The sequence below is a fragment of the Artibeus jamaicensis genome, unplaced genomic scaffold, assembly GCF_021234435.1.
Source record: "Artibeus jamaicensis isolate MK-2021 breed Jamaican fruit bat unplaced genomic scaffold, CSHL_Jam_final contig_233, whole genome shotgun sequence".
NCBI lineage: Eukaryota > Metazoa > Chordata > Mammalia > Chiroptera > Phyllostomidae > Artibeus > Artibeus jamaicensis.
Window position 1 is genome coordinate 50850598 of NW_026521486.1, and position 15140 is coordinate 50865737.

Sequence of the window (15140 nt, forward strand, 5' to 3'; positions counted from 1 at the left end):
CTCGCTCATTGGCCCACACCACCTACTTCTTCAAGATGATGGAGAAGTGCCCAGAAGGAAGTAGGAATGAGAAATGACCTTGGATGAAGAAAGCCTTTATGGGGTGGAGTTGGGGCTGGGGTAGGAGGTGGCAGAGGAGCAGAGTGTAGGAATGAAGGGCCCGTTTTAAGCTCTGGAGAGCACTGGTGAGTCCCCATCCTCTTGCACCGGCCTTAGGAACTTAACAGAGTCCCAGGGAGTTTGCACACTCCTTCACCAACCCCACCTCTTCACTTGCATTCCCCACGTCTAGGACACATCTCTTCTTCCTGGTTAATGCCTACTTATGTTTCCTTTTTTTTTTTTTGGTGTAAAATACAAGCTTCATGGAGGACAGGTGTCTATTTTTTTCACTCATATTAGCCCACGTTCGTATAACAGTACTCGGTGTTGTGGACCGCTCTGCCTGGTTCTAGGAATTGTAACTCTACCCCCTGTGGCTAAGGACCTCTGGAACTCAAGCCACAGGAGACAAAGCTTGTCTCTGGTAGCAAATGCTGCCTCAGTTTCCTCCCTGCCCCCAAAGCATGGTCGGACGGGTAAGACCCCTCAGAGGAGGGGCAACCTAGGCCAGACACTATTACTTGGGAGGCCCTCATGAAAGGACTCGGGCGGGGGGGGGGCAGTGCTGCAACAAAGAATAGCAATGGACTCTCTTGAACAGCTCTCCCCCCCCAGGCTTTGAGAAAGCCCTAGTCCAAGTCCCCCTGTTCTCTGGAAGAAGCACTTCCTGGTTCTAATCTTCTTAAACCTGAATACCTGTTGGAGAGGGGTGCAGCTCCTTGCCTTGCTAGAGTGCGTCCTGGGGGAAAATCTGGCATCACAAAGACTTCCTGATAAACCTGTGAAATCTGCTCTGCTAAGAGTACTTTCATTCATATGATAAGGGTCCGAGCAGGAAATGAGTACATCTCCCAAAGTTTCTGCAAACCCACTTTCCTGACAGACATGGGCTCAGACTAAGCCCTCAGATTTCTTTGAAATGTTATCTACTGTTTGATCCTTGTTGCCCTGTATTCCTGTGTATTATAATCCAATAAAAACCCTTGGAGGAAGAGGCTAAATGCCTTTTTCCCCTGAGAAACTGGCCATTGCTCATGGCCTTTTTCCTCTGGGAAACTGGTCACTTCTCCTCCCCAAGCAGATCACATCATATCTCAGTCATGTTTACTTTCATCTGTGGCACATGGGGGGATGGGCAAGGGAAATTGCCTCCACAACTTGGTACATATTAAGCACTAAATAATCATTTGTTGATTGAAAAAACCAAACTCCTGGTCTTCCTTTAGGTCTCAGCTTCAATATCCTTTCTTTCAGGAGGTAACCAGCTTTCCCTGGTAAAGAATCCTCCAACTGTGCTTCTTATTCCCCTGATACAAAGGCCCAGGCCTCATTGCAACCCACCTCTCCTTGATGAAGGTGGCAGAGGAGGTGGGGCTCAGGGATTCAGGACAGGAGGCTCTAACAGATGGGGAGTCTGCAACATCAGTCTTGCCTGGTCCCTTGAGCTGGTGGGTTGGAAGGAAGGCGCATCACTCCAGAGGCATGGAGCCTCCCTGGGCTTCCTGGGTGGCATCTGGATGAGCTCCCAAGGCTGACAGTCTTTACAGTACCCTCCTGCAGTACCTTTTACAGTACCCTCCTGGGAAGAGAGTATTATAACCTCAGAGCAGAGCTCAGAATCATCACCTAAGAAAGTTGGAACTAAAAAGGCCCTTTCAAAGGCTGTGGTCCAGTCCCAATTTGACAGATACTCAGGGCACCCTGAGCCAGAGCAGAGGAGGAGGTGAGGTGGGGGGACAATGCAGAGTGGTGAGAGGCCCTGAGACGTTAGAGCCAGGTACGTAGGACTGGTGTGCCATGTTCAAGAGCCTGAACTGCCTCCTGAGGGCAGTGGAGGACCCCTGGAAGGTTAGCCTTGGGTTTTATAAGGACCTCTGCTTGCTGTGTAGTGTGGATTGGAAGGGGGAGAAGAGCAGGGCTCCAACCCAAATGGTGGTGGCTGGGCTATGGGCGGTAGTAGCAGGGAGAGAGGAAAGAGATGGATTACAGGGATAGAAGGTAGAAAAGAAAGCACTTGGGGTTTAATTTGATTTGAGGTCAAGGGTTCAGGCATAGATCATAGTTTCAGGTTTGGGCAGCTGTGTTGATCATCTTGACAGGGGAGATAGGAGGAGACTTGGATAGAGAAGGCGAGAAATAGCGAGATCAGCTTGGAGGAATCTCTAGGACTGTTGGAAGGGTCTCTAGGACTGCCAAGTGGAGATGTCCCATAGGACCTGGTTGGGGCAAGTGGGTCTGAAGCTGAGCTGCGAGGTCAGGGCAGCAGGAGAGTCATCAGGTCTCTGAAGCACAGTTGGATGATTTTAACCAGGGAGGACACTAATGATGGTGGTAACTGAAGGCAAGAGACTGATTGCTCAGGGAGCATGTGCAGAGAGGCAAGGGAAGGGCCACGAGACCCTCTAATGTTTGAGGCAAAGGTTTCCTGGGTGCGGGATGTGAGCCAGTAGTGGAATGGCTCAGGAGGAGCTGAGAGCCTGGCCTGTTGAACAAGGAAGTGAAAGACATGAGTCTCTGGCTCAGGAAATGGGAGGGAGAGAAGGTGACAGGTGAGAAGCCAAAAGGGCCCTAGATATTTCAGGAAGGAGTGTGGAAAGGTGGCGGGCCCTTCAGGACAGCATGGTGACGTGGCTAGGAAGGTCAGAGGCTGGAGGAGGGTTGGTCAGCGCTGGCACTGAGGTGGGGCTGGGCAAAGGGGGAAAAGAAGGAAAAGGACTGCACGGGACAGGCTGGGGCTGCGGGGGGCTAATCCATGCCTGGTTCTTCCACAGTGGGGCTGGGGGCTTCTCAGTGTCTGCCTCCTGGGAGCTCTTGGCCTCTTTCTGAGCAGAGAACAGAAGAAGTCAGGCCATACAGGGGAATGGAAGCTGTCCTAGCCTTGGGATCGAAGCTGTGAGGAATCTAGGGATGAGGGTAATGAGTGGGGCAGTTGAGAAAGTGAATAGATGTGGGGGAAGTAGCTTCCCTTACCAGTTAAGAACATTTGAGGAGGATTTCCTGGGTGCTGAAGAGGTGTGTGTATGGGCGGGTGGGGGGAGGATGGGCAAGGGGTGGGTATTAAGAGTCTCATCCTTCCTGTGTGATGGGCAGTAGTGGGAATGGATGGCGCGAGGTCCAGACTGATACAGGGTGGCCATCCGAGGTGGCTGTGGGCACTTCTGGAGGTTGCTGTGCTGCGTGTGTGGTGGTGTTGGTGAAGGTGTGTGTGGGGAAAGGGGGTTAAAACCAAACTCTCTCTCTCTCTCTCTCTCTCTCTGTCTCTCTCACACACACACACACACACACACACACACACACACACACGCACTCTGACTTCCAGAAGATCCCATGGCTTCCTCTGGTTTCCTTCAGAACCAGTCCGAGGGACAAGTCTCAAACTCCCAGACTGGCAGGTGTGATTTAGGGGAAGGTGCTGTGAGTACCATCAGCTCTGCCTGGTCAGGGGAGGATGGCACTCTTTGGGGACAGGTTGTTCTGTGGGTATCCAGGTTGGGACCAGGATGACCCCAGTCCTCAGGTCACCTTGCTGAGCCGGGGTGCTCACTGGTGGGTGGGCATGGGCTTACTCTGAGAGAGCAAGACATCATAGTACAGAAGGCAGGTCCCCCACTTTATTGGGAAAATGGAGGACAAGGGGCCAGAGAGGCAAGGGAGGCATTCCAGCAGTGCTTCTTCCAGAAAAGGAGAGCCCTCCTTCCTGGGAGGGGCCAGAGAAGACGGTGGAAGAGAAGGGTCCATTCCAAGCAGCAGCTCCATCTGGTAGGACAAGGTGAGCAGGGGAGTGGCTGGTGCGAACAAGCTGTGTGACGTATTCTCAGAGCATGGGGAAAAGCTACCCAGGGGGCGCTGTTCTCAGCTGGGGCGGAGGCAGTGGCACGGCTGGCTGGCAGAAGAGGCTTCTCCGGCTTGCTCTTGGAGTAGCCTAACACCTCCCTGGGCCACAGGGGCCCCCTCCACAGGTGGTGTTGAGCTGGCAGCAGGGCGCGCACAGTCCAGTGCTCACCGCCAGGTTCCCGCTGCAGGGGGCGCTGCAGGCGCTGCCGGTCACAGGCCGGGAGCCCGACACGCAGAGGTCTCCGCAGACGACCCCGCCTCGAGAACTGCTGACACCTGTGAGAACAAAGGTTGGGTCAGGAGGCCTGTCTGGTGGCCACTTCCTCCAGCCACCTTCCTTTGGCTTCTGTGATCTGGCCAGCCCACCAGGGAAGGACTCAAAGGACCTTCAATTCTAGTTCTGAAGGTGTAGAAGGAACCTTAGCCCAGGAGCCAGGAACCTTGAGTTTTCTGGCACTGGTTCTACTTTGTGACCTTGGGCAAGCCCTTTCCTCTGTCTAGGCTTCCTCACCTATACAAGGTGAGGGTCATACTGAGTGACATCTAAGGTCCTTTCCTGCAGTGACATGGTGTTATTCTTTCCCTCTCCAACCCCATTCAGGCTGTGAGGTCCTTACTGCAAGTCAACCTCAGTCTCTCTCGCTGCATGACCAACATACCCCTATTTACTGGGAGAATTGTCAGAAACGTTCTTTCCAGTGTCTCTATACACTCACATCCAGGAATTTCTTGTCTAACCCACAGTTTTTCCCTTTTAGTGCTCAAGGTACTTACAGACATTCACAGCTCCAACACCTTCACAGAGCCTGAGTGGGGAAAAGGTAAGAAAGGGGAAGAGAAGAGATCAGAATGAGACCCTCCAGTTTTCCCTAGGGGCTTCAGTGGGCCCTCTCAGAGCTACCTCTGGTCTACATTTAAGCCTTTCTGGAACTTTAAAGTGTCTTTCTAGCAGTTGCAGAAAGGGCACACACTCTTTGGCAAGCAGTGTACAGGCTGGATTTCAGCTTTCCCCTACCCTCAGCTGGCTGCCTGTGCGCAGCACGCAGCTCGAACAACCACGCCTGGCAAACATGTATAAGGTTTGGTTTTAGGAAGGGGGAGATTCTCTTGGGCACTGATGTGAGGTCAGGGTCAAGTTTGGCTAGCAACTCTACCTTAGGACAAGGTGACCTTCTAGAAACAAGGGAGGGAGTAGGTACTGGAAGAATTGAGGATAAAATAACTCAAGGATGTTCTGAACTGAGAGGAAGGGTGTCTAGTTCTGAGCCTAGCAGGGCCTGTACTGTTTGGAACTTGAGACATCACAGTGGTTCGGGCTTTTGTTTTCCTCTGTATACTAGATCTGAGTTCCAGTCCTTTGAAATTTAGGATCCAAACATCCCAAAATCTAGCTTGGGGCCAGTTCTTCAGACTGAGACTGAGGTGGAGGAATCCAAAGTGGGCAAATCTATGCTTGTGGGATTCTTGGGGTGACTGGGCTGCAGAGGGGCCCCACCTCTGCTCCTCGCCCTCCAGCAGGCGCCTGTAGGTGGCGATCTCGATGTCCAGGCCCAGCTTGGAGTTCATCACCTCCTGGTACTCCTTGAGCAGGCAGGCCATGTCCTGCTTGGCCTTCTGCAGGGCGGCCTCCAGCTCGGCCAGTTTGCAGCGGGCATCGCTGACGGCCGTCTCGCCCTGCTGCTCTGCCTGGGTCACTGCAGTCTCCAGCTTGGTGTTCTGAGGACCCAGAAGGGAACAAGGAGGGTTAGGGTCTCTGGGTCTCTCTGTCCATTTCCTTGGGTGTGTTCAATTCCTCTCAGCCAGCTGGAAACATCCTAGGAACAGGCCTCTCACCTTCATCACCTGGGTCCCCCTGAGTGACCACAACCCGTGACCCTAGTCACGTAAATGGGCTGGAGAATAAATGGTGAGATCCAGATGGAACACACACGGCCTGTGAGGCCCTGGCTAGGCCCCCAGCCTGTGTGGTGATGGAGGGCACAGGGGACCCGTACCTGGCACTTGGCGTTCTCAACCTCGGCTGTCAGCCTCTGGATCATGCGGTTCAGCTCGTTGATTTCCTCCTTGGTGCGGCGCAGGGTCTCCCCATGACGGATCACCGTGGCCTTCATCTCCTCACACTGGGGGGAAGCAAAGACTCAGGACGGCGTGTCCCACCCACTCGGGACACCACAAGTGACTGTGCGGGTTGTACAGCTCTCAGCCTGTGCAACCTTCCATGGCAGCCCTGCTCTGCCACCTCAGCTCGAGAGCTCTGTGCCCTTCTGTTACCACCCCCAGGGACCAGGATCCGCACACAAAAGAAGCCTCTTCTCATATTTACATCCAGTCCCTCCTGGTGCCATGACCAGGAGGCAGGGGTGCTGGGCACTCACCTTGCTGCGGTACCAGGACTCGGCCTCGGCCCGGCTGCGGCTGGCGATGTCGTCATACTGAGCCTTGATCTCGGCAATGACGCAGTCCATGTTCAGGTCCCGGCTGTTGTCCATCTTGACGACCACTGAGGTGTCTGAGATGTGGGCATGGAGGACGCGGATCTCCTGTGGGGCAGGAGTGGGGGAGAGAACAACCAATTTACCTGAGCTTTTGCTCGCACTTTGTGGCTGATGTCTATCATCTTTGGCCCATTTGGAGCCAAAGTCTCTCGTTTGGAGAGAAAAAAATTCCTGATGAAATTGAATAATTTTTTTTGTCTAGATTAAAAAAAACCCTGTTAGAAGGAAATACAACTACTTCTCCAATGCTTGCTTCTGGGACTGTTTAGGCCCAGGTGAGTCTAGGCAGCTTCCTCCAGTCAGCAGGCTGTGGAATCTTCCTCAGGGCCAGACCCTGCGGAGGGGTCACATTCTCCTGGAATGGCCACGGAGAGGAAGGCTGCCAGAGAAACGTGGGCTGGAGAACATGCGGCTGAGGGTGCGTGATGCTTCCCGTGGCCTCTGCCTTGGGTTCCCAAGACACAGCTGTCTGTCCGGGAGACCACACTTTCTTACTTCTTACTACTCTGTCTGTTTTTGTTCTGTGTCCCTCTGTCTCCTTTCTTCTCTCTTCCTGCTCCCGTCCAACCCTCCAGCCTCAAGCACGGGTTCCCTTGTCAGCTGTCCTGTTGGGTCTAGACAGGGGTCATGGGGCCTATCAAGGCCGAGAGCCCCTCACCTCCTCATACAGTCGCCGCAGGAAGTCGATCTCCTGGGTCAGGGCCTCCGCGTTGGCCTCCAGGTCCGACTTGCGGATGTAGGCGCAGTCCACATCCTGTGTGGGGTTCGAGGGGTCATGAGGTCAGCTCTCTGCACAACGCTCTGAGGGCTTGGCTGCCATGTGGCAGGGTGGAGAGTGGGGTGCCTGGGGACTCAGGGCGGGGCTTGGCTTCAGGCACTCACCTTCTTTAGAGCCACAAACTCATTCTCCGCTGTGGCCCGAAGTGCAACTTCTTCTTCATACCTGAGGTGGGCAGGGAGAACAGGACCCAACCTGAGCAGCTGTCAACTAGGCTATGAAGCAAGCAGGCAAACGTGCCTGATTACCCCCGTGCCTCCACAAGAAATGGGGCAGCACAAGGGAGAAATCAGGCTGCCGGTCCAGGCCTCCTTGGATGCATCGGAGGACTGAGGCACCTCTGAGCTGTTCAGTGGGGGTGGGAGGGCAGGATCTGGAAGCTGTGTGCATGTGCGCATGTGTGTGTGGTGGGGGTCAGGGCATGGGAGGTGGCTTATTTTCTCACCAGGTCTCCATTTACCTTTCCTCTGACCCTTCCTTTTGCCCCTGGCTTTGGGGCCCCATCTCTGTCATTCTCCTGGGTGCAGCCAAGAAAAGCCAAGCCCATCACTTCCTCCTGCTCTGTGGACGGGCCATGGCTGGGAGCCTTACTGAAGGAAGCCAGTGCTCCTTGAAACCAGATTCCTTCAGAGTACGTGGCTTGCACCCTTCATATCCTGCATCACACACAGTAACCGAAGGCCTGTCTGTGACTATGCCATGCCTGTCTCTCAGCGGACTGTAGACACCACAAGGACAGGGACAGTGTCCCCTGTTTGTCCCTGAATCTCCAGAACGCAGTCCAGTGTCTCGCTGGCACTTGCTAGGTGCTCAGAAAGTGTTGGTTGAGTAAAGGAGTAAACACAAGAAGAATGTCCATGGCTTTGGGGGCTATGCTTAAAGGGACCAGGAATATTTTTCTGGTGTCTTAAGAGAAGGGTCTGGATGGTGGATGGAAGAAGGGAGAGAACATCATTTCCTTGAGCTTCTGGTAGGAAGCCAAGGAAAGCTCCACCCGTAAGGAGCCAGGACCCACCCAAGGGACTATGCACCTTGAGGAAAGAGTGCTGGTTCTCTCCCCATCCTCGGCAGAGGCCCAGGCATGGACTCAGACACTTTCCTGTGCTGGGAGCTTCCTTCAAGCCCTTTCCTGAGCCAGGCCTTCCTGCACTTACTTCTTCTTGTAGCCCTCCATCACCTCCTGCACGTGGTTGAGCTCCGAGGCCAGCCTCCCGCTGTCGGCCTCCACGCACTCGGCCTCCCTTCTCAGCGTCTCGACGTAGCCCTCAAACAGGGGCTCCAGGTTGCTCTCGCAGCACTTGCGGTTCTGGTAGAACTGCCATTTGGTCTCCAGCAGCTTGTTCTGCTGCTCCAGGAAGCGAACCTGCCACCCAGAGGCAGAGCCTGAGAATCTCATCTTGCAGGATCAGGGCAGGAGGAGGTCCCAGCACCAGGCTCTGCAGGCCCCCAACTCTCTGACCCAGCATCCTCCCTGGCAGGGGTGATGCCATCTCTCAAAGTCACGCCAGGGCTTAATCAGCTCACCACCTGCAGGTCCATCTTGTGAGCTAGCTTTAGTTTTTTTAAAGCAATTTACCTGGTGTCCTGAAAAGCACTAAAGCATGCTGAGTCCATACTCTGCTGCCACTTGTTAATAATATGTCTTTGGCCACAGCACTAACCCCTCTGCTGAGTGATCACCTTGTCATGAGGATTTAATGAGCCCAGATACCGAAAGACACCTGCAAGCTGAACAGCTAGTACACCAAGTCAGGTGTAGTTGTCAGTGCGCAAATGAACAGTTTGACCCTTTTAGAAAGGCGGACTATAAAAGTTAAAAAATAAAGTATGTGCCAATCACTGAACACCTACAACAACAGTGCAATTAGAATAATAGTCACCTGGGATATTGGTGCAAAAGTGTTCTGTGCCCCAACCCCCTCATTTTACAGGCAAGGACTTGAAGGGATCTCCAGCCTGGGCTCTCGAAATAGCAGAGGAAGAACTCAAACTCTGCCCTGCTGCCCTGCAAGGGCTGGGGGGGGGGCGCTTTTCTCACTACAGTAGTTATTGACCATTGGGCCCAAGGAAAATTTTTCTTCCGCTTCCCTGCCAGGAGGCTGGCCCACTACCTGATTCAGATCCCTTTGTCTAACAACTGCCACACCCTTGGTAGGTCCTTTTCTACATTATTCTTGATCTCTCATGCAGTTAGGAGTTTCAGGGTGTTCTTTTTTGTTCGTTCGTTCGTTTGTTTGTTTGTTTGATGGAGATTTCTCTCCAGGTTGGTCTGGAGTGCTCTGCTTGGCCCCAGAACTGCTTCCTCACTGGGGCTTTCTCTTCCTGGCACCTCACACCACCGAGCTGGACACTGACATCCACAGATGGTTTCAGCTGCACCCAGACCTCACGCTGCCTGTCTCTGGTAGGGCCCGGAAGAGCAGGAAATGTATCTGTAGCTCACTCCTGGATACCCAGCCCCAGGCACAGTGGCTTGGACAAACCATTCTGGCCCCTGTTAAGCAGCTGAGTTACCACAGGTGTGAAACAGCTCTGTGTGGTCCACGAGACTCCCTGCAGGCTGTCTTCCAGTACTGCACTTACTAGTCCTGCCATGGACATAGCAAGCACCTTCTTGCCATGTAAGCAGCCATTTGCTTCAAATACGTTGAACCCTCACCTGGTGGTCCTTGCTCACAAGATGTTACCTCTCAGCCCTACAGGTTCTCCCCCTGGTTCTGCTTGTGCCTTCAGTTTGTCCCACACATCAGGCTGGCACCTTTTGATCCTATTCTTGTCTTTCTTTCTGTGTCCTAGAGGTATAACTGCCTTTCCCTTAGGACTGAGAGCTTTTCTAGGACTTTCTAGACCTGCCTCCACCTATCTCCTTGATGCCCAGCCTGAGTCCTGAGCTACATGGGGTTCAGGAAGGGTGTGATCAGGGGCACCCACCTTGTCAATGAAGGCAGCGAACCTGCTGTTGAGACACTTGATCTGCTCCTTCTCCTCATGCTTCACACACTGCGCATTGGGGTCAATCTCCAGGTTGAGGGGCGTGAGGAGACTCTCGTTGACCGACACGGTGGTGATGCAGGGCGGGCTGGGTCCGCACACGCCCCCAGAGCGGTATCCGAAGCTGCGGCCGCAGGAGCCAGAGCGGAAGCCCCCGCAGAGGCTCTGGCTGCCAAAGCCCCCAGTGAGGCCTCGGTAGCAGGAGACTCCGCGGTAGGGGGCGGCCGTGATGCAGCAGCGGCCGGGCCGGGGCCCGCAGGCCGAGGCACAACTGAAGGTCCTAGGACCAAATCCACAGCCCACGGAGCTGAAGCCACAGGTCATGCTGGAGACAGAGAGATGTCTGAAGAGTGGAGAAGCTGGCAGAGGATGGAGCCAAATGCCTGTGCTCTCTGGGCTGTGGCAGGCCTTTTATGCACTGGGGCATCTGGCATTAAAAGGGACAGCAAAGAGACAATAGCTGCATTTTATTGGCTTGGCATCACCCTGGGCTCTTAAGAGCCAACCCTGCTTGCTTCTTCAGTGTCGTTGTGTCAACAATCCCCAGCCGCAGGCCTGTTTCATCTTCAAAGCCCTTTATAAGCTTCCTCGTGGCCTCTCCCTGACCACGAGGACGTGGAGAAGTGGAAAAGAGAGAAGGGCTCCTGGAAGCATCATTTGGATTCCATGCTCTGATGTAGGGAATGGGTGCAGTGAACTGGAGTGGAGCTTGCCCCCAAACCCTGTTCTGCGAGGGGCACAGCTGGGCTACGGGCCCGGCCCTCTGACCTGGCATCAGGTGGAGTGATTGGCCTGTCCCAGGGAGGAAGAATATCCCTTTCTTCACTGTCAATATGAGCCTCTCCTAATCTGTTCTTACCTAGAGACCAGTTAGGGATGGGGCTGGGGGTAGCAATTTGGGGGGAGTATGGTTCATGTACTTTGAGTGTCCCTAAGAAAATAGAAGCCACAGGACACCAGATGGGGCATGGGAGACACTGAGTCAGAGTTCAGAAGAAAAGCAGGGCCATTCTTCAGAGTTCTGGGCATCATTGCTGCTGGGATAAGGTTAGGAGTGGAAGTGTGGAGTACCCCAGAGCTACAGGGCTTAATCAGGGAGGGCTTCTTAGAAGTGGGTTTAAGGAGGACCGGGGTGGGCTGGGGATAGGGTTGGGAGGAGACAAGAAAGGAGTCCAACTCTGATTTAGAGACTAGACTATGTAATCAGTCATCCTCTTATTCATTCAGTAAATTCTGCTTGAGTCCCAACTATTCAGGAGACATTTGCTGGGTTCTGGGAATCCAGCAGAGACCTGTGTGTTTGGAGGTAGGAGAGGGTGGCATGCACATGCGACATTCGGCCAGTGGGGAAGGGGAACAAGTGACAAGTAGAGGTAACTCTGCGATGCCCAGGCTGCATTGGGATCTGATGCAGGGGAGCCCTTTGGGTTCCCAGAGGGGAAGTTGAACAATGAATACTGGTGCGTACACACTCACCAGGAAGAATGAAAGGTGCTGGAGATGGGGTGGGGGAGGTCACCAGGGTCCTAAAGTGGCATCACTTCCTTCCTTCACAGGGCCCATGGGGTGAGAGGAGGTGGGAGGTGACAGGGCTGTCCCTTAGCCAAACTCCCTTAGTTTGCTTCTTCATTCATTTGGCTTAGGACAGTGATGCCTTTGTTGGGTGGATAGTGAGGCCAAGCCAGGAGGTTCCCCTAACCCAAGGATCTGAGTCCATAAACCCTTCCAAGCACATGGCTCTTGACCGTCTTTGAACCCAAGAATGACTCCTCTGATGGGCCTGTTTTCTGACTGGCCATGACCAAATGCTGACCCAGCCTGGGCTAAAAATAGCTTTTCACGGATCCTCCCAGAGCCTCACCAGGGCCTCCCTACTTCCTCTCAGGGTGACTGGCCAGTTATATCCCAGAGTGAAGGAGGACACCTCTCTTCTGGGAGGCGGTGATGGTGCTGTGGAAATCTACCAGGGAGCTGGGCAACCTCTGTGTGGATTCTAAAAAAAGGGTGCTCCCAGCCGCACTTTTGGGCCCTGTGGATGGATCTGCACAGACTGGGTTCTGGGGCGGGAGCCCTGTGGGCATGGCTGTGGGCCGGGGACTTCTGGTGTGAGAGACACACAAGGCCGCAAGTTTGGGGGCTGGGGTGTGACTGATTCTGACTGGATGGCTGGTGGAATTTTTGGAGCACTTCTGTGGAAGGTGTGGCTTCATGCTGAGCCTTTGCTGGGTCAAATGTCTGCTAGACATTCTAGAAAGAATGAAATCTTTCTTCTTGTCTCAGTCCACACATTGGAACTGGTGAGCACCAGGAAGGTTCTCCATCCATGTCCAATGATTTATTTCTTGGTAAAGTGCTGAGGGATGAGGCAAGGCAGCAAATTCTTCACAAAACATTTCTCTATCACCATGCTGGTCACTGTGCCCCTGTCCCCTGACCCCACTCCTGTCTCAGCCCAGTGAGCTGGATTATTGAGTTATGCCCTTCGCTGAGGGTCTCTGTGTAGACACACCTACCTCCTTGGTTCAGGTGGGGGGGGACCATGAGTGTGCCCAGGCCCCTGTCCTGGTTGGAGATGATGGCAGGTTTGAAGCCCATCTCTGCCACTTGGTAGCTGTGGGACCTGGGACAACTTACTTTTCTCTAGTTTCATAACCTGTGAAATATGAATGGCAGCCCATGCCTTGCTAGGCTGTTGGGAGGGGTAATGGAGTACCTGGTGATGGGAGGTGCCCCCTCCACCTTTTCCCCTACTAACAAGGTCACTGTCCTTGTTACACACAGGCAACAGGACCTTGCGAAGGGACAGTGTGCGCGGGCTGTGGGATGCCATCATGCACGAGCACAAAGCAGCCCAGCAGCTTTTATAAGGCAATCATCAGCACCTCCGAAAGCTTTAATTAAAGCACCTATTTGTAAATGGCCCAGAACAAAGAGAATTACAGACCGGGTGAACCCCTTGAAAACAGATTTAGACAGGAAGCTGACAAAGGGACAGCCGCAGCCCAGCCCACCAGGCTGCTTCCTTCCACCTGAGCCACTGGCTATGATGGGTTCCCGTCCTTACCAAGGGCTTGTAGGGCTCTGGTCAAGCCCCGGGCTTGTTTAGTCACCAAGGCCTGTGCCTTGTGCCTGCCCTTCACCCAGCCTGCCTGAGTTGGCCTTCGGGGCTGACTTGTCCCTGTTGCCAGGGATGACTGCTAACCCCGTCGTTCTGCTTCTCTGAGCCCTGCCTACTTCCCTGGAATTGTGACCCTTGTCTAGCCTTACTCATAACTCCATGTTCTTCTGACGGCTTTCTGCCCATTTGCCTGCCTGGCTTCTGACCTGCGGATGCTCTGACTTTTGTCATTTCTTCTTGCCTTACTATCCATGGGCCTTTTAATTTCTTGTCCCTTCCCGATGGAGCTATGATAAAGAACTCTGTGATAAACTTTCATCAATGTATTTTCATGTACACCCCCACTAATTTCTTTAAAATCAGTTTCTGGAGGCAGAACTGCTAGGTCTGAGGGGACAGTCGTGGTCCGGGATGTGCCTGTCTGTCACCTGTCTGCTTCTAGGAGGGACGTTTCTGTGGGGAGGCCGTGCGGTGAGGTGGTAGGATTCGGGAGTTGGGGAGTGTGCATGCAAATCCCCTTCTGACTCCTACTGGCTGTGTGGTGAGTTAGTTTCCTCCGTGGGCCTTGTGTCCTCACCTGGGAGAGCAGGCTCGGAGCACTGGCCCCGGGGCCTCTGAGAGATGACAGGAGGAGGGGGGTATGTGTAAACCCACGGAAGGCTGAGAAGGCCCCCACCCCCTACTTGGGACAGGCATCTCTTGGGCCTTTCCTGCCATGGTTCTCCAACTTCTCATCTCTAGTGCTGCCTTCCGGCCTTGAACTCACAGCACACTGAGGTCTATGTGCCGGAGCTAATAAAATGTGGTCCCTTCATCTACTCCCCACCTGTTCATTCAATAGGTACTATATGTTGCAGGGGATAAGAGGAGTTTAACACATCCCTGTCCTCAAGGAGCTGACTGCTTAATTGGGTAGATTTGAAAATAAGCATGAATGAAATGATAGGTCAGTATTTATTTTAAGGCCTTTCATGCCTGATTGTCCATTGACTCAGAGGGTGCATCTTGTCACAGGGCTCCAGCCGGGGCTCACTGGTGCAGTTGGTGCAGTTCAGGGAGGCTTGGTGGGAAAGGTCAGAGTCGAGCTGGGTTTTGAAGGATGGAAAGGGTTTGGAGGAGTTCGAAGGGTGGAGGCAATGCCAAATAGAGAAGAGGAGAAAAGCACATGATTGTTTAAGGGCAGTGGAAGAGCTCTTGGAGGGTGCTGGACCTACAGGATGGACGGTGGGCACAGTGCGGTGAAGACTGGGGGCAAGACAAGGATGCCTGCTCTCAGCACACGCTCGCCGTGCCTGAGCTCCTGGAAGTTTGCGTAAACGTTAGAAGAGATAGCACTGGTATTATTTGCAGACAGTGACATCAGCTACATAGAGAACTCAACAAAATAAACCGATAAACAATAAAAACAACCGGACGAGCTGAGCAGTGCTGCTAGCTATATCAGTGACAACCACTTTGAAAATAAGTAGAAAAATAAAGATACCATTCTTAAGAGTGATGAAAACAATGAAGTATTTACAATGTAACAACAAAGTATTCACAAGACCTTTACTGAGGAGCAATGTAAGACTCTTATAAAAAATACAAGAAAAAGTGATTAAGTGGAATTATATTTAGTAGTTAAATTATATTTGACCTAATATTCTAAAGATATAAATTCCCACTAAATTAGTTTATAACGACCATGGAAACCCAATAAAAATTCTGCTGGATATTTCTGTTTTATTGTAAGATCTTTTATTAACTTTATTACTTTTAGTCAATAAAAGGATTTGGGGTTAACTTGGCTTTTAAGAGCTCGAAATCAAAAGGATTTTTTTCG

The 15140-nt window shown here is 52.9% G+C and overlaps 1 protein-coding gene across 1 annotated transcript; it reads right to left on the bottom strand.

Annotated features, from left to right (window-relative positions):
• Positions 1–4024: 4024 nt before the first annotated feature.
• On the bottom strand, positions 4025–10524 carry LOC119041744 (keratin, type II microfibrillar, component 7C). The gene is made up of 9 exons (XM_037135134.2): positions 10141–10524; positions 8364–8572; positions 7314–7374; positions 7090–7185; positions 6312–6476; positions 5931–6056; positions 5432–5652; positions 4711–4742; positions 4025–4212 (listed from the first exon to the last, which is right to left on the bottom strand). Exons 1-9 carry the CDS (start codon positions 10522–10524, stop codon positions 4025–4027), a joined length of 1482 nt encoding a protein of 493 aa, XP_036991029.2.
• Positions 10525–15140: the final 4616 nt, after the last annotated feature.